Genomic DNA, 17,317 nt, shown 5'->3' with positions numbered 1-17,317 from the left:
ATTGCTGTGTAGTATTCCATTGTGTATAAGTACCATATTTTTTGGATCCATTCGTCTGTGGAGGGGCATCTGGGTTGTTTCCATATTTTGGCTATTGTGAATTGTGCCGCGATAAACATGGAAGTACAGATAAGACAAATGTTTTAATGCTGAGCTATTCCCCTTCCCTTTCTTCTTTTCAGCTTCCTTTTGTAATTTTATGTTTTAAAACATTATATATATACATATATATTTAAAGTTTTTGATCAGTTTCTGTGCAAAAGCAAGACTTGCAACTTTCTATTGGCAAAGAACTGGCAGCCTTGATGTTCATAAATTATTACTTAGAAAAAAAATCAAAAGAGCAAAAGCATTATTGAAAAAGTAGTAAACACTCAAAAGTTCAGAAGTTGCCAAGTCTCTGGAGTGGTCATGTGCAGTAATCATTGCTACCCGCGGCTAGAGATGGAGCTCAGTGGTACAGTGCTCATCTAGTATGCACAAGACCCTGCATTCCATCCTAAGCAGACAGGACAAATGAGAACGGAAGGAAGCAAGGAAGGAAAGGACAGAGGGAGGGAGGGAGGAAGGAAGAAAGGGAGGAGGGAAAGAAGGCCATGTTTAAATTAACAAAAATCACAAAGGAGTGAAAATTCAGAGCCATGTTTCAGGTGCCTAGTTGTCAAATTCCAGCTCTAGGACTGGTACCAAAAATTAAAAAAAAATTCCTCACAAGATATGCATTTGTTTCCCAGAATGTTAGGTCTTCTATTGCTGCACAATATATTTTTCTCATGCCTTTATCTATGTGTCCCGTTTCAATGCTTCATTTATTGTTAGGTTTTTAGCGCCCAGCATTGGAGGGGCTATGGTAAGCAAACCCACTTTCCCAAACCTTCCTTCTCCCAAGTCCCTTCTTCTTCTTTTTTTCTGGTTGTAGGGCTTGAACCCAAGGCCTGGGCACTGACCCTGTGCCCCCCCCCCTTTTTTTTTTTTTTGCCAGTCCTGGGCCTTGGACTCAGGGCCTGAGCACTGTCCCTGGCTTCTTCCCGCTCAAGGCTAGCACTCTGCCACTTGAGCCACAGCGCCGCTTCTGGCCGTTTTCTGTATATGTGGTGCTGGGGAATCGAACCTAGGGCCTCGTGTATCCGAGGCAGGCACTCTTGCCACTAGGCCATATCCCCAGCCCGACCCTGTGCCCCTTTGCAGCAGCACTCTCCCACTTTGAGCCACAGTTCCACTTCTGGCTTCTTTTTCTTTGGGCCAGTTCTGGGGCTTGAACTCAGGGCCTGGGCATTGCACTCTACCACTTGAACCACAGCTCCATTTCTGGCTTTCACCCCCCCCCCCCCCCCCCGTATATGTGGTACTGAGGAATCAAACCCAGGGCTTCATGCATGCTAGACAAGCACTCTACCACTAAACCACATTCCCAGCTCTGTCCCTTATTTTCTAGTGGGGAAGAATTCACCAAAATATCAAGCCAGGCAAGCTGAAAGAAAAGCATGTAGGCAAGGAATTTGACCTACACTCAACAGACTAGATGAGAGGAGGAAGAAGACTGTGTGTCCACAGAACTGAGCAAAGATGCAGAGGCCGGACCACAGACTAGTCTTGAGAGAGGCTGGATAACACTTGTCTTGAGAGCATAGCAGGCATCTTTCCATGTCTATACAGGCAGATTTGATTTTTTAACTGTGGCACAGTGGCCCCGTGCCATAATTTCCTTTCACTCATGCCCAATGGCTCTGGTTTGGTCTGGCTTTTTTTTTTTTTTTGGCCAGCAGCCAGTCCCATGTTGAATCTCTTCTTTTGGTTCTTCTTGAAGTAGAGTAAGATGAGACCACACAGGTGTTAAGACAGTCTGGCAGTTTCTGCAAGCCATGCATAAAACAGACATGCACAAAATGAGTATTTGTGCCCACACTTACCTACTCATCCCACTTTTCAGCAGCATTCACTGAATGGCAGCAGTGTTGCCCAGCTAAGCTAGGTCTAGACTGTAGACTTTGATGACTCCTCTGAGGTCCCACCCACATGTGGGTGGTCCCAAGCCTGGTGGAAACTGTTTCTGGCAGCTCTGGGCATCTTCTCATGTGTATTATCTTTGTTATCTTCTGCCTTGTATCTCTGCGCAGCCCCAGGACTTCAGAGACCTGCCGGAATGGGAGCCCAGGATGCGGGAGGCTTTCCGCATCAATGACTTGGATTCAAAGCCTGAACCCAGTCGGAGCTACCGGTCTTACCGAGCTGAAGATAATGATTCCTATGCCTCTGAGGTGGGTCTGGGTCTCAGCCTAGGCAAGCAGTTGGTTAGGTGGCAAGAGAGAGGCTGGACCTTTCCCAAAGCAGAGTGATCCATGGCGGGTGATGACACAGGTCATGAGCACCCCATTTGATTCCAAACGGAAGTTTGGACAGTTCTCATGACCTAGTCAAGGGAAGTTTATAAGATTTTTCTTCTGTACTGAATTCCACAGGGAATTGAGTAATTTATGTCATTTCATGAAGCCATGAAACTGCTAATTTGTGTTTTGTGTGTGTGTGTATCCGCGTGTGTGTATCCGCACACGCACACACGCGTGCGCTAATACTGGGGCTTGAACTCAGGGTCTTGGCTCTGTACCTTAACTTTGCCCTTTCAAGACTGTCACTTGACCACTTGAGCCATAGTTTTGCTTTCTACTTTTTGGTGGTCAATTGGATATGAGAATCTCATTGACTTTGCTGGCTGGTTTTGGAACTGCAGTCCTCAGATCTCAACCTCCTGAGTAGTTAGGATTTCAGGCCTGAGCCGCCAGTACATGGCATGAAACTGCTAATTCTTGCAGCAGGGAGGCAGCAGATGCCACAGTCAGGTTGTTTGGATTTCACTTGCGGACCCACTGTGTACTGGCTGAGATCTTGGATGAGCCACTTCATATCCCTGTTTCTCAACTTTTTCATGTATAAAATGAAGGTTCTGGCTGGCTATGGTGGTGGTACACTCTTGTAATACCAGCGCTTGTAAGTCTGTGGCAGGAGAATCAAGAATTTAAGTCTAGGGGCTGGGAAGGTGGCTTAGTGGTAGAGTGCTTGCTTAGCATGCATAAAGCCCAGGGTTTGATTTCTCAGTACCACGTAAACAGAAAAAGCCAGAAGTGGTACTGTGGCTCAAGTGGTAGAGAGCTAACCTTGAGCAAAAGAAGCTCAGGGACAGTGCTCAGGCCCTGAGTTCAAGCCCCAAGACTAGCATCAAAAAAAAAAAAAAAAAAGAATTTAAGTCCACTTTGGCCTGCATCGTATGACCCCTGGTTCCAAAAGCCAAAACAAACAAAAAGTCCCTCATAGGGTTATTGAAAAAGTCACGTGCATGAGAAGTCTTGGCTTTAGTGCTGGTATGTGGAGGAGGAAAAAGAAGAGCCGGAAATACCATTTGGACTCAGGGACCTGAGTAGAAGTTCTGCCACTCTACCATGTGGCTGTGTGATGTTGGCCACATCACGACCACCCTGCCCCCATCCCCTCCCATCTGTAAGATGGAAGGGTTAGAATTGATAGGATTCTCTGATTCTCAAGGAGTCCTCTTGGTTCACAGCAAGGCTACTCATAGGTTCTTGAGAGTGAGTCTAAGCAGGAAGGGGCCCCTGAGGACTGGGCGGGTATCTCTGAAAATCCTCACTGAGTGACTCATGGGTCCCAGCCTGATGAGCATTCTTGGGTAGACAGCTTTTGCAGATAAAGAAGGTCTGCCTACAACTGTACAGAAGCTCCCTGGAAACTGAAAGATCAAACTTCTAAGGCAAGATAGTCTGAGCTTCTTAGTAGCCATGGTAAGGGAAAAAAAGTATATTGTGTAAACTAGTATGTAGCTTGGAAGTAGAGAAATGTGCTTAGCATGTGAAGCCCTGTATTTAGTCTCCAGCATCCTAGAAAATAAAGAGGGGCTGCTGGGTCTAAATATGGAGCTCAGTGTGGTAGGCCACTTGCCTAGCATGGATGAGACTGCGTTAAATCCTCAGCACTGAAATGGGATAAGATACTTGGTTCTAATTTTCTGAGAAAAGGAAATGAGCCTATTTCTATTTCTAAGGCTCACTTACAGATGGAAGTTATTCCCTGCACGCATTTAATTATTGCTTCCTCCAATTGCTGTGGAGTAGTTGTAACTGAAGCACTGGGCTGGAGACTAAGTCCAAGGAGGACAGAGAGAGCAGATAGGATCTATCCCTGCAAATATATATATATTTTTTTGGCCAGTCCTGGGCCTTGGACTCAGGGCCTGAGCACTGTCCCTGGCTTCTTCCCGCTCAAGGCTAGCACTCTGCCACTTGAGCCACAGCGCCGCTTCTGGCCGTTTTCTGTATATGTGGTGCTGGGGAATTGAACCTAGGGCCTCGTGTATCCGAGGCAGGCACTCTTGCCACTAGGCTATATCCCCAGCCCCCTGCAAATATTTTAATACAACAGATACACAGGACCTGCCTCACACCAGTGTGGCTCAGTGATAGAGCACCTGCTTAGCAAGCTCAAGGCCCTGAGTTGAAACACCAGTGTCACACATTAACAAGAAAGAAAGAAAAAAAAAGCTATTGCTTTAAATTCACCAGTGGAATGAGTGTTTATTTTCTTACACAGAGTGACATCTGTGATGCCTAGACTGGCATTTCTTCTGTTTTTGTTTTTCTATTTAATATGGCAGCATAAACATTTTTTCCCTTACTAGAAAAACTTAAAACATTTTCTTTTTGTCTTGAGATGGTTTCTCGCTGTGTTGTCCAAGCTGGTGTTGAACTCACTGGTGAATGTGAGCCTTCTGCCTCCGATGCTATACTGTTTTCAGGGCTGTCCTATGCATTGAACCCAGGGATTCAAACTTGCTAGTGAAGCACTCTGTCACTTAAACTATGTCCCCGGCTCTTTTTGTTTGTTAGTTTGTTTGTTTTTGCCAGTCCTGGGGCATGAACTCAGAGCCTGGGCACTGTCCCTGAGCTTATTTTTGCTCAAGGCTAGCACTCTACCACTTGAGCCGCAGCACCACTTCGGGCCTTTTCTGTTTATGTGGTGCCTAGAAATCAAATCCAGGGCTTCATGCATGCTAGGCAAGCACTGTACCACTAAGCCACATTCCCGCCCATTTGTTTTAGTTTTGATTTGTTTAGTTTCTGAGAGAGGTTCTCACTAAGCTTATTCAGGCTGACCTTGAACTCAAGAATCCTCCTGCTCTGTTCCCTGTTCCCCGCTCCGACACCTTGCCCAGATTAACTGTTTCACTAGTATACAACACATAAACAGAAGAGTGCTCATGGACTGGCACAGCCTTTGCCAGTGTGCCAAAGCCCTGGGCTCCATCCCAACATTGGGAATAAAAAAGGAAAAATGCCTGTGGCTTTTCACCAACTGACCACTCCTAGGTCATCAGCACCTTGTCAATAAACAGCATGATCCTCTCCCCAGGGTCCTGGCGCTTCCTGCTAGGAACCATCTGGACTTCTAAAAGAATACATGATGTAAATGCTTTCAAACATCATTTCTCCAGAAAAATGTAGGGTTTTGTTATTACTATCTTTTTCTTCTGTCTTTTTTTCTCCTAGTACTGAGTTTTCAGGCTTGAACTCAGGGCCTCTATCATGTGAGCTGTGCCTCATACCTTGAGACTTTTTATTTTATTTTTCCAGTGCTGGGGTTTGAACTCAAGAGTTTTGTGCTTGCTTATTTAGGTGGTGCTCTATCACTTGAGTCACACCTTTAGGCGTGCTTTTTTGCTGGTTATTTTGGAGGTAGCGTCCAGCAAACTTCAGCTTAGTGTGGCCTTGAACCTGAATCGTCCAGATCTCAATTTCCTAAATAAGGACCCTGGTACCCAGCTAGCTTTTGTTTTTGACATAGGATCTCACTAGCTTTTCCTAGACTGGCCTCCAATCTTGATCATTTTGCCTCTACCTCCCAAGTAGCTTGGATTACAAGCATAAATCATCATACTTGGCTGTCTTTTTCTTTTGATCTTATTACATAGTCATTGTAAGCAAGAAATAACTACAACAAAATGTCTGGTTAGGGGCTGGGAATATGTCTCAGTGGTAGAGTGCTTGCCTAGCATGCATGAAGCCCTGGGTTCGATTCTTCAGCACCACATAAACAGAAGAAGCCTGAAATGGTGCTGTGGCTCAAGATGTAGAGTGCTAGCCTTGAGCAAAAAAGAAGCCAGGGACAGTGCTCAAGCCCTGAGTTCAAGCCCCAGGACTGGCAAAAAACAAAACAAACAAATTCCAGAAGTGGGGCTGTGGCACAAAAAAGCTCAGGGACAGCACCCAGGCCCCAAGTTCCCGCCCAGGATTGGTGCATGTGCACGTGCACACACATCAACAGCTGTACTTGGTTTTCTTTGTTTTATTTAATTGACATGTCCATCCACTGAGGCTGGGATAGCCATTGTTCTAGAGGGACGCTCAGGTCGTTTGCCACTGGTCCCTGCCACCTTCCATCCTTTGACCACCTCTCACCTCTCCTTCCTCTTGTCTGGGCCCCCCACCCTCACCGCAGATCAAGGAGCTGCAGCTGGTGCTGGCCGAGGCCCATGACAGTCTCCGGGGCCTGCAAGAGCAGCTCTCCCAGGAACGGCAGCTTCGAAAGGAAGAGGCTGACAACTTCAACCAGAAACTGGTCCAGGTAGGTGACACTGAGGCCCTGTACCTACTCCAGCCTTTCCTCCCAGCTCTGAAGGCAGAGGTCCTGGGGGAATGGCTCAGAGGTGGAGCACTTGCCCAGCATGTGAGAGGCTCTGGGTTCCATCTCCAGAGCTGCAAAAACAAACAAGCAAAATAACTGAAGGCAGGGGCCCCAGGGACCTCTAGGTCACAGTTGGAAGGTAAGAAGGTCCTGTAGCCCCAGACTTCCAGCCCCACTCCCTGCTACGGTATCAATTCACTAATCATTGTGCATCAGCCATGTTGGGCTGGAGTCCTGGGCTTGGCATGGGCCAAGTGTGAGGATTGGTCAATCCTGTTTCTCTTCAAGGCTTCACTTTCCATGTATGAAATGTCCCCAACAGGCAGGGCTGGTGATCCATTTGCTAGTCCCATTGCATTGGTTAATCAGACCTGTGTAATGCACATTCCATCCCTTACATCCTCTAGAGTCCCCCAGTCCTCCCCTGTGAGGGGGTGTCTATTTTACAGGTGCAGAAAATGAGGCCCATGGTTGTGTATCGCAGATCTCTGGCTCTTCTTAGCCATAATCCAAGTTGCTACTTTGGATGCTGCATCCATTAGCCTCCTGGCATGCATCCATTAGCCTCTCGGCATGCATCCCAGTAGGAATCCTTGGCAGTCACCACTAGGTTTCCTTCCCTCCCCCCTGCCCTTCATCTGGGCCCAGCTGGGTGGGAGTGGAGGGAACTGAGGGGGCTGGCTCTCTGAACCCTACAGCTGAAGGAGGACCAGCAGAGGGTGCTGCTGAGGCGAGAGTTTGAGCTGCAGAGCCTGAGCCTGCAGAGGAGACTGGAGCAGAAGTTCTGGAGCCAGGAGAAGAACATGCTGGTGCAGGAGTCACAGCAGTTCAAGCACAACTTCCTACTGCTCTTCATGAAGCTCAGGTGGTTCCTGAAGCGCTGGCGGCAGGGCAAGGGTTTGCCCAGCGAGGGGGATGACTTCCTGGAGGTATGCTTAACCCGAAGGCTAGGACTGGGGAGAAGTAAGGGCTTCAACGTTTCATCTGCATTGTTCTCAGGGAAGTGTTAGTGTGTTTGAGCACAGTCATGCTGGGGCTGTTGAGGTGCCATGTTCGTTCGGAATCCCAAATACACCTGAGAGCTAGGTTGTGACTCAGTGATTGAGTGTGTGCTTAGCATGTGCAATGACCCTGGTAGGAGGGGGGGTCCATCCTGAGCACCACAAACAAAACAAACCATGCTAAGCCCCAAGGATCTCAGAGGAGGTACTGTTTACCTGTCTATGTTCAGATCATCAAAAGACAGAACAAATCCTCGTACTGAGGGTGGAATGGGGCTGTTGATTCCTGCAGAACCCCCCTCCCATACTTCCCAGCCTTATTATCTTCCTACATGCAACACTTGGAATCCTTCTTCCTTTGGTTTCTCCATTTTCCTTCCACCTCCCTTCCTGACCCCATCCTTCGGTGGTGCTGGGGGTGGAACTCAGGACCTCATGTGTGCCAAGTTCACTTTCTGCCTCTGAGCTTCACACCCAACCACCCGACCTCAGCTCCTAAGATCAGAGTCAGAAAGAGGTCTTTCTTCTCCCTACTCAGCTCCCTTGAGGCAGAGGCTTCCCATGCCTCTTCTGGACACCTGAGTTCAAAATGCTTCCTCCAGCCCAGGCATTTCCCCAGAACTTGACAGACCGAGGAGGTAACTAAGGAGGCTTTGTGAATGTTTTGTCCAAAGCCAGACTCCCCTTTCCTCCAAGCCTGCACTTCCATAGGTCATGACCGCTGCTCCCGGCTCAGGCCAAAAGCAGAGGCAGCATCTTCTCCCATCTCTTTCCAGGGGACCTTATCTAACCTGTTGGCAAATCCTGCTCACTCTGCCCCAGAGTCAGAGCCATCTCCACTGTCCCCGGTCCTAGACACTTTCACGTCTTGCTTGGATGACTGCTTTTGTTATCTAACTGGCCTCCCAGCCTCTGCCTTCATCTTCCGCCAGGCCATGCAGCTTGTGGTCCAGTACAGCAGTGTCTCTGCTAAAGCCAGCTTATGAAACCAAAAGTCAGCTTGATGTCACTCCCTGGCTCACAGTTCTCACCCACAGTCAAGGTCAAGGTCTTAATGTGACCTTATTCCTCATACCTCTCTCACTTCTCCCTGGCTAGTCCTCAAACAGCGCTTTTGTGTATGCTGTACCCTCTGCTTGCAGTTCTCCTCCAGGCATCCTCATGGCTCTCTCAGAGCTACTTTTAGGACTTTGCCTGAGTACCCCTTTCTCTTGACGGTCCTCACTGACCACTCATATGCAGTCCAGCCTAGCTGCTTCCCTCTCTCTGCCTCTGTAGAAACTGCCATTATGGGGTGTTTGATATCAAATAGCATTTCATCCATGTCACTTCTTGTTGCCTGTGTTCCTGTGTGTTCAGGGGCCAGGCTTTTTGTCTGCCTTGTTCATTGATGTATCCTTTGCTCCTGATACTGTGCCTGGCGCATGGTAGTGTTCGATAAATGCTTGAAGAGTGAAAATTAGTGGTGAACAAATTATGACCAACAACCCACTCAGGCTTCATTCCCAGCTGCATGGCACCCTGGGAGGGGCTGGACTCCTGTCCAGAATCCATCAGCAACATATCCCTCTACCCAGAAAGGGTCCCTCCTGTCCATCCAAGCCTTCTGTCTCTCTTACCTTTGACTACAATGGGTCCACCCTGGCGCCCACCTGGCTCAGCATGGTTACTTCTAAGTGATTTTCAGTGATGCCCCATGGTTGCTGGGGCAGTAAAGCTGTTAAGTAGTGATTCTCAGCCTGGAAGGCCCTCCCCTAGGGGTCTGGGTTAAAATTGGACCTCTTCCTTCCTTTCTGGCTGTGCAACTAGCCAGAGTCCCCTGATCCCAGGGCTGAGCCTCAGGTGTGATGTTCTCCACCCCCTGTTGAGTGTGGTTTTTACACACAGGTAAACAGCATGAAGGAGCTGTACTTGCTGATGGAGGAAGAGGAGATAAATGCCCAGCAGCCAGATAACAAGGCGTGCACGGGAGACAGCTGGACCCAGAACACAGTGCGTTCCCAGTCCTTGCCCCTCCATATCCAGTCTTTCCTTTGTCCATCTGTGATTGCTGCTGCCACCTTTGGTGAAGCCAGGCACTGGGTACTGGACCTGGAGGAGGTTACTGCCTGGTCACTACCTTTTTCTCTCCAAGTTGCTCAGTCTATGGGGTCCATGAGTCATTCAAGGGCAGTGACAGGAAATTAGGTGGCAAACTATGAGGTCACAGGCAAGAACGCTGTTGATTCTATGGGAGCAGGGAAAAGTGATGAATGCTGTGATCTCTTTCTCCCAACTACTTGAGACACAGTTCAAGGCTAGCCCTGTGCGGAAACATGGGACCCTGCCCAAGACATAACTAAAGCAAAAAGGAAGAGGGAGACATAGATCAACTGGTAGAGTGCCTGCCTAGCAAGTGTGAATAAATAAGTTCAAACTTTTAACACCTAAAGTGAGGAGGTGAGTAAGAATGTAGCTCAGTGAGCAGAGCACTTACCTAACATATACAAAGCCCTAGGCTCCATCCTTAGCTTTGTGAAACACTTGTATTTAGAGTATAGGGAATTGTGTCACAGAGAAGGGGTTGTAGGTGGTGCATTTCAAAGGGTGAATAGAAGTTCTCTAATAGAGAACAGAAAGAAGGCCATTCTGGACCCAGAGGATTATGTCTGCAAAGGATGGCAAGATATTCTGGTACTGCCTGTGGCTTAGGCTGTATGAAATTGGGGGGTGGTTAATGGGTATCAAACTGGAGTCATAGGAAGAGGGGCCTTTGCTTTATGGTACTAAGAACTCGTAACTAAAGCCATGGGTCAGAGGGAGCAATATAATCAGGCTTTGGGTTACAGCTGGTGAGCTGGGGTCTGGTAGGCAAAGAATCCTGAGCTGAGGGAGACAGGAATTGGGATGGAGTCAGGCACAGTGTGCAGGCCCTACAGAGGCCTGGCTGCTCTGAAAGGCAGATCCTGAAAAGGGAGAGAGACTCACAGCCTGGGGACTGCAGATCCTCAGAGCCAGGCTATTTGTGATTCAGTGGGATCTAGAAAGCACTGCTTTCCCTAACTCAGAAGCCTTAGTTTATGTGAGGCTGGAACTTAGGGAGGCAGCCAGGCCTGCCCAGGGCCGGATAGGGTCCCAGCTGTACTCCTGTGCCAGCACTCAGAGACCAGAGGCCTCTTCTTGAAGGTCCTAACCAAGGCCTCATCCCGCCTGCAGCCCAGCGAGGACATCAAGACCCTGGCAGACATGAAGGTGACATTGAAGGAACTGTGTTGGCTGCTTCGGGATGAGCGCCGTGGGCTGACAGAGCTTCAGCAGCAGTTTGCCAAAGCCAAGGCCACCTGGGAGACAGAGCGGGCCGAGCTCAAGGGCCATGCTGCTCAGGTGAGTCCCCAGGTACCAGACGTCTCTTCTGGTTCTCAGCAGGCCCTCCATGGTCAGCTCTGGGAGCAGGATTCCTGAGTCCCACTCCTGGAGGCTATGTCATCTGGGCCCCAGAATCACACAGCAAGGGCTTCAGGGAGCAGGGGTCAGTGGGCCAGGGGAGGAAGAGGAGGACTGCTAGGCACCTGTATCTACTGCATTATGGGTTAAAAGTGAGGAGAGGCTAGAAACTTTCAGGCTGTCTGTACCTTGCCCAGGCCTACTTGGACTCCCATTGCTTGCTGCCCCCATTTGATCCCTCCTCTCCTCATGCAGACCTCTGAGCCCACTGCTACCTGGCATTGAGGGTCTCCCCAACTACCACTTGGACAGAGACCTTACTTAACCAAGACATTGGAAGTTTGGTGTGTGCTGTGTGCCAGCTGTCCTGAGAGCAGGCTCTCAGCTCACGCTGGTCTGAAAAATGAAAAGGTCAGCCTTCAGCTTGGGGAAGGCCCCCTAGGCCTCTGCATTCCCTAGCCCCCCATGACTCCAGTTTCACCTTTCCCCAGTGTTTGTACTCCCGGCTTCTTCCTGATGCCACACCAGCATCTGCATCGCAGATCCATGCTGGGCATCAAGTTGCCAGGTTGCAAATCATCCTTGCCACCCTGAGACCAGGGCCAGGAAAATTGTCATGCTACAGTGATGCCCACACCCGGGCATGACCCGACTATGTGTGTGTTCCTGTGCAGGGCCCATATGTACTAGTGGGGTCAGCTTTCCAAGAGGGGAGATAAATATGATCCCCTTTAACCTGAACCTGTAGTGCTTGCAAGAGTTGATAAGCATAAGAAGCAAGAGCTAGGAGCCGGGCACCTGTGCCTCATGCCTGTAATCCTAACTACCCAGGAGGCTGAGATCTGAGGGTTGCAGTTCCAGTCAGCCTGGGCAGCAAAGTCCGAGATATTCCTTATCTCCAATTAACCACCACGAAGTCAGAAGTGGAGCTATGGTTCAACTATTAGAGTGCCAGCCTTGAGCAAAAAAAAAAAAAGTGATGGTGCCCAGGCCCTAAGTTAAGCCCCAGGATCAGCCACGTAGTAGCTAAGTGACCCTTGGAACTCTCGTGCTGAAGAATGAATTAGGTTAGTTTTTGTGAGACTCCTAAGAAGAGAGGTTGGCTTCTAGAAAGATCTCCACAGCCCTGCTGTGAGGAGGCTTAGTGTAGGGGGTCCACAAGGCGCCCTTTCCCCTGTCCCTGCTGGTATCCAGCTGGCCCTCTGCAGGGAAGAGTGGAGGGGCTGCTGGTGCTGACTGACCAGGCTACTTCTTTCAGCAGATGGAGCTGAAGACCGGGAAGGGGGCCGGAGAGCGGCCTGGGCCTGATTGGAAAGCAGCCCTGCAGAGGGAGCGTGAGGAGCAGCAGCATCTTCTGGCCGAGTCCTACAGCGCAGTCATGGAGCTGACCCAACAGCTGCAGATCAGCGAGCGCAACTGGAGCCAAGAGAAGCTGCAGCTGGTGGAGCGGTTACAGGGTGAGAAGCAGCAGGTGGAACAGCAGGTGAAGGAGCTGCAGAACCGTCTGAGTCAGGTGAGGCTGGTCCCAGCCTCTGCTGGTCTGAACCATGAGGGAAAATGGCTGGGGAGCCTTCCCTGTGCTGGGTAAATCCTGAAGAGTCACTTTCAGCTATAGCTGGATCTTGGTGCCCAGAAATTACAGTAAGAACTAGATCTATGTCTCTGTCAAGCCTGCTTTCTTCTGTGTTAGCTTTATTTGTCCTTAAGCAAATGATCTCCAAATATGGCCATTGTTAGTTTCATGATCATATTTTACAGCTTAGCCATTGCAGTGGGGAGAGTTCCTTGTCGACCAGGTTCTGATTGGTCAGGTCTGAGTCATGTGCCCATCCCTAGGGAAGACCAAAGCCAGGAGCAGAGGCAAAAGAGCCAGGCGTGGTTCCCAGGGGAAAGTTGGAGTCCTGTGACCCAAAGAGGGGAGAACTCCAAAAGCAGTCACTGAGGGCTCTACTCCTCCACAATTCCCATCCTGCCCAGCAACCACCTACCACCCACCACAACATGTGCTCCACTCTTTTGTTGTTGGTGTTTTTTTTTGGCCAGTGCCAGGACTTGAACTCAAGGCTCAGGCACTGTCTCTGGAACTTATTTGGCTCCACTCTTTATTTTGATTTTTCCTTTCTTTTAATTGTTACTTTATCCTGTATAAGACACAAATATTACAAGAGTATATTCCAGCTGGCTCCCTTCCTTTCTTGCTACTTAAATTTATATCCACAGAGCTTTGTTTGCTTTGTCGTTATCTTTAATTGGATCATAATGTACGTGTTATTTATAGTCTGCTTCACTGAATTGAACTGTTGCTTGATGTTATATTCCTGACATATAGAAAAATACATTTTTATATATTTTTTTCATTATGGAAGGTAGTGCCCCAGTGTGCACCCCCACCTATGTATTCTTCTGCACATGCATGATTATTTCTGTGGGATGGATTCCTAGAAATGAAAGTGCTACATTCAAGGTCAAGTTTCTGAATAGCTGATGGAGCTTCTAGTCAGCCTTCAGAGAGGCCGTGTCCAGGAACAGTACCCCTCCCCCCAGCATGGTTTGAAGACCAGTTTTGGTCTGTCTTCTCTCTTTCCTTTGCCTTTCTCTGGTTCCTAGTAAAGGTGAGCATCTCTTCATTACTTTATTGACCATTTGTATTTCTTCTTTTCACGTTGTGTCCAGTTGTCCAGCTGCCCTGCCAGGGCACAATCACTACCCCCTTTTCAGATAAAGCAACTGAGGCACAGTGACTTGCTCAAGGTCATAAAATGATTGACGGACATGATGGAATTGGTAGGACTTCCACATCTGGCTGATTCCTGATTCTCAGCCCTGCCTCCTTTCCTAAGGGCACGGTCCTCCTCTGAGGGTCACCCCTACTAGCTTTGAGGGTTGAGCCCAAAAGCTTCAGGTACTGGCCTCCTCTGAGGGAGCCTGTAGGTGGTGAGCACAGGCAGCACACAGACAAATCCCAGTGCTTCCACATGGAAAGCAGATCCAATGCAACTATGTGCACCATGAAACCAGTTCCTGTTTATAGAGAAGGGTTCCCTCCCTTTTACTCTATAAAAAACAAAGTACTCTTAAAAGGCTTTCCAACTGTGAAAACAGCTCCATAGCCACTTGGAGACACACATAAGCTCATGGACAGAGCCTGCTGGCTGTCACATCTAAACCCTCTGTCTTGTCCTGCTTCCCCTGCAGCGATCTTAGGTGGAACCTGCTGTTTCTCTGGCTCTGCCCTCCTGTATCTCTGACTTGATTCTGCCTCCTTCAGCTCAAACCAGGCCCACCAGCAGTGTTCTGTTGTTGTTGTTGTCGTCGTCATCTTTTTCCTCCTCTTTCTCCTCCTCCTCTTCCTCCTCCCTCTCCCCTCACCCTCCTTCTCCTCCTTTTGTTGTCTGTCGTGGAGCTTGAACATGGGGCCTGTGCTCTGTCCCTGACCTCTTTACTTAAGGCTAGTGCTCTACCACTTTGAGCCACAGTCCCACTTCTGGTTTTCTGGTGGTTAATTGGAGATATGAGTCTCACAGGGACTTCCCTACATGGGCTGACTTCAAACTGAGATCCTTAGATCTGAGCTTCCTGAATAGTTAGGATGAGCCGCTGGCAACACTAGTGCTCACGCTCGCTCTGACTCTGACACTCTCTCTCTCTCTCTCTTCACGCCCCCCCCCCCACACCAAGTTGTGGTTACATAGCCCAGGGTGGCCTCATACTTCCATTCTTCCCATCCCAGCCTCCTGAATGCTGCTGGCATTACAGTAGTGAGTGAACCATCATGCCTGGCTCTACACTCTTCTTTAAACTGGTCCCTCAATGAGACTAGCCTGGTAAAGCATCAGCTAGAGCAGCAGGGAGGAAAGAGCTTCTGACTGAGCATTCACAACATGTACCTTGGATTAACATAGCAATTATAGCTCTTACTGTTTTGGTTCAGATGACATCCAAGGATGCCTGCAACTCGGCAATATTATTTCCTGACTATAGCTTGTGGATAGGTCAGTGCTGCTCCCTGATGACATGGTGGCTCTAGATCCATTCTGAGGGTCCTCCAGGATGCAGAGCAGAGCCTAGGGAGTGGCCCTGCTCAGAGCAATCCCTGCCCACCAGCCTTTCCTACCACTGATGTGCTGTCTTTCCTTCCTCAGTTGCAAAAGGCTGCCGAGCCCTGGCTTTTGAAGCATGCAGACCTGGAGAAGCAGGACAACAGCTGGAAAGAGGTGAAGGTCACTGCCGCCAGGTTCTCCTGGCTCATTGCTATGCTGAAAGTTCTCTGGCTGCAGGAACATGATAAGAGGTTGCTAGCCCTGTCCCATAGGCCACTCCATTGTACCTTGAGCTTCTCAGTCCTGGGGCCTTTATCCCACGGTCGGTTGGTCTGTCTTTCTTTACATTTTTTCTGATACTGGGGCTTAAACTCAAGAGCCTCGCTTGATCCTTAACAGTTCCTCACCTTGCTTGCTTATGGCTGAGCCATGCCTCCAGCCTAGCTTTTTGCTGGTTAATTGGAGATGAAATTTCATGGACTTTTCTTCCCTGGCTGGCTTCACACTGTGATCTTCCAGGTCTCAGCCTCCTGAGTAGCTGGGGTTGTAGGCATAAACTACTGACACCCTGTTACTTCATGATTTCTACCCATGGTTTGAGATGGCCTCTGCCATCCTTCTATGCTGTGGAGAGACCCTAGGCCTTTCTTGGCTTCAATTGTGTCTCTGTGGAAAACAGGGCCTCTGTATAGCTTTACGATCTTGGCCGACTCACTGCCTATCTCTAGGCCCCAGTTGTATCACTGGTAAATAGGGATTAACTTTTCCTCCCTGGCAAAGCCCTGAGTATGAGATCAGGTAGGTCATGTTGGTGAAGTTTGCATGCGTAACTCAGGTTTGTTGTTCATAGAGCAATAGGCTGGTAAAATGTCACACACACAATCCCTTCCCTCCTTCTCCTCCTTCTCTTCCTCCTCCTCTTTTGTCCCCATAGCAACCTGAGGAAGTGGTGTGTCACTCAAAAGACCTGATTGCAAACAGCAAATGCTGATGTGGGAGGGTTTTATGGGGGCTCACAGGACTGGTGATGCAGTTCTGATAACCGTGCTGGTCTTGGGGGTTATAGTACAAGCCCAGACAGAGCTGGCGCTCCATGGTCACTACTGTTATCACCAATGGAACAGCTGCTTTTTAGGTGCTTTGTTGCTGCCATGCCATTTTGGATTAGTTCTAAGTGATCCCTCTTTCCCTGGGGCTACTCTTGCTGCCCTAGTTGGCACAGCCTGGGTCACAGTTACTATGGTGGGGGAGTTGGAAGCAGGGCATCCAGAAACTGACCAATGGGCATTCTAGATTGTTGTTGCCCTTATCATCATGTTCCCCAATAGAGGAGACACAGGCATGGGGTCTGGGCCTAGCTCCCACACTGACCTATGTCCTCTTGTCACCTTCCTTCCGTGTACTGTTGGCCACACTGATCCTTCCTGTTTTTTTTCCTCCTCAGACACGCAGTGAGAAGATCCATGACAAGGAAGTTGCTTCTGAAGCTGAGCTTGGGGGCACTGGCTTAAAGAGGTGCTTGCCCTACCCCATGTACCCACCCTTGCCTCTCACTAGAGTTGGAAGACTACCCAGATAAGGTTTTCTTCTTAGGATCTAGAGAGCTTGGAATGATGGGGATTCTGGCCTATAGTTTAGTGTTGATTTGTTTGATTCTGAGCATGAAGAAGACCTGGGCTCCAGGGTGTTCTTGCTGGCAGAGACACTGTTCAGCACCTTTGGGAGTTGTTTTCTCTTTCTCAGACATCAGGAGAGTCATGATGCACATCCATTCCTGGGATTACTGAGCAGCATCCATTTAGCCCAACCCTGTGCTGTGTTCAAGGGAACCCCTGAGATTATAAGGACCATCCATGTCTTTACCATTAGGAAAGCTGTGAAAGGAGTGAGGGAGACAGCCCCACAGGGGCCACACAAAGCAGTCCAGAAGCACAAGGGCAAGGTTGGTGCTGGAGCCTGAGGGTTGCAACTCTAGTTCTGCCATTTCTAGAGCTGTGCCCCTCCCCTGCCAGAGCTTTGCAGAGAGTAGACATGTGCAGTGAACTTCCACATATCTGGCACTTTATACCTCAGGCAACACACACAAATCTGTGCTGGATTGTTTGTTTTTTTCAGTCCTGGGGCTTGAACTCAGGGCCTGAGCACTGTCCCGGAGCCTCTCTGTGT

General features: G+C 49.1%; 1 protein-coding gene across 1 annotated transcript in view; it reads left to right on the top strand.

Annotated features, from left to right (window-relative positions):
• Positions 1–17,317, top strand: part of Soga1 (suppressor of glucose, autophagy associated 1) — a 73,385-nt gene that overhangs the window by 42,808 nt on the left and 13,260 nt on the right. The window contains 8 exon segments of the mRNA XM_048349122.1: positions 2,118–2,258; positions 6,502–6,627; positions 7,386–7,616; positions 9,576–9,680; positions 10,884–11,051; positions 12,373–12,624; positions 15,254–15,325; positions 16,596–16,666. Of these exon segments, the coding sequence (XP_048205079.1) occupies positions 2,118–2,258; positions 6,502–6,627; positions 7,386–7,616; positions 9,576–9,680; positions 10,884–11,051; positions 12,373–12,624; positions 15,254–15,325; positions 16,596–16,666 (1,166 nt within the window).

The sequence above is a fragment of the Perognathus longimembris genome, chromosome 6 (assembly GCF_023159225.1).
Source record: "Perognathus longimembris pacificus isolate PPM17 chromosome 6, ASM2315922v1, whole genome shotgun sequence".
Lineage (NCBI taxonomy): Eukaryota > Metazoa > Chordata > Mammalia > Rodentia > Heteromyidae > Perognathus > Perognathus longimembris.
This window is presented reverse-complemented; position numbering and strand designations above follow the sequence as displayed.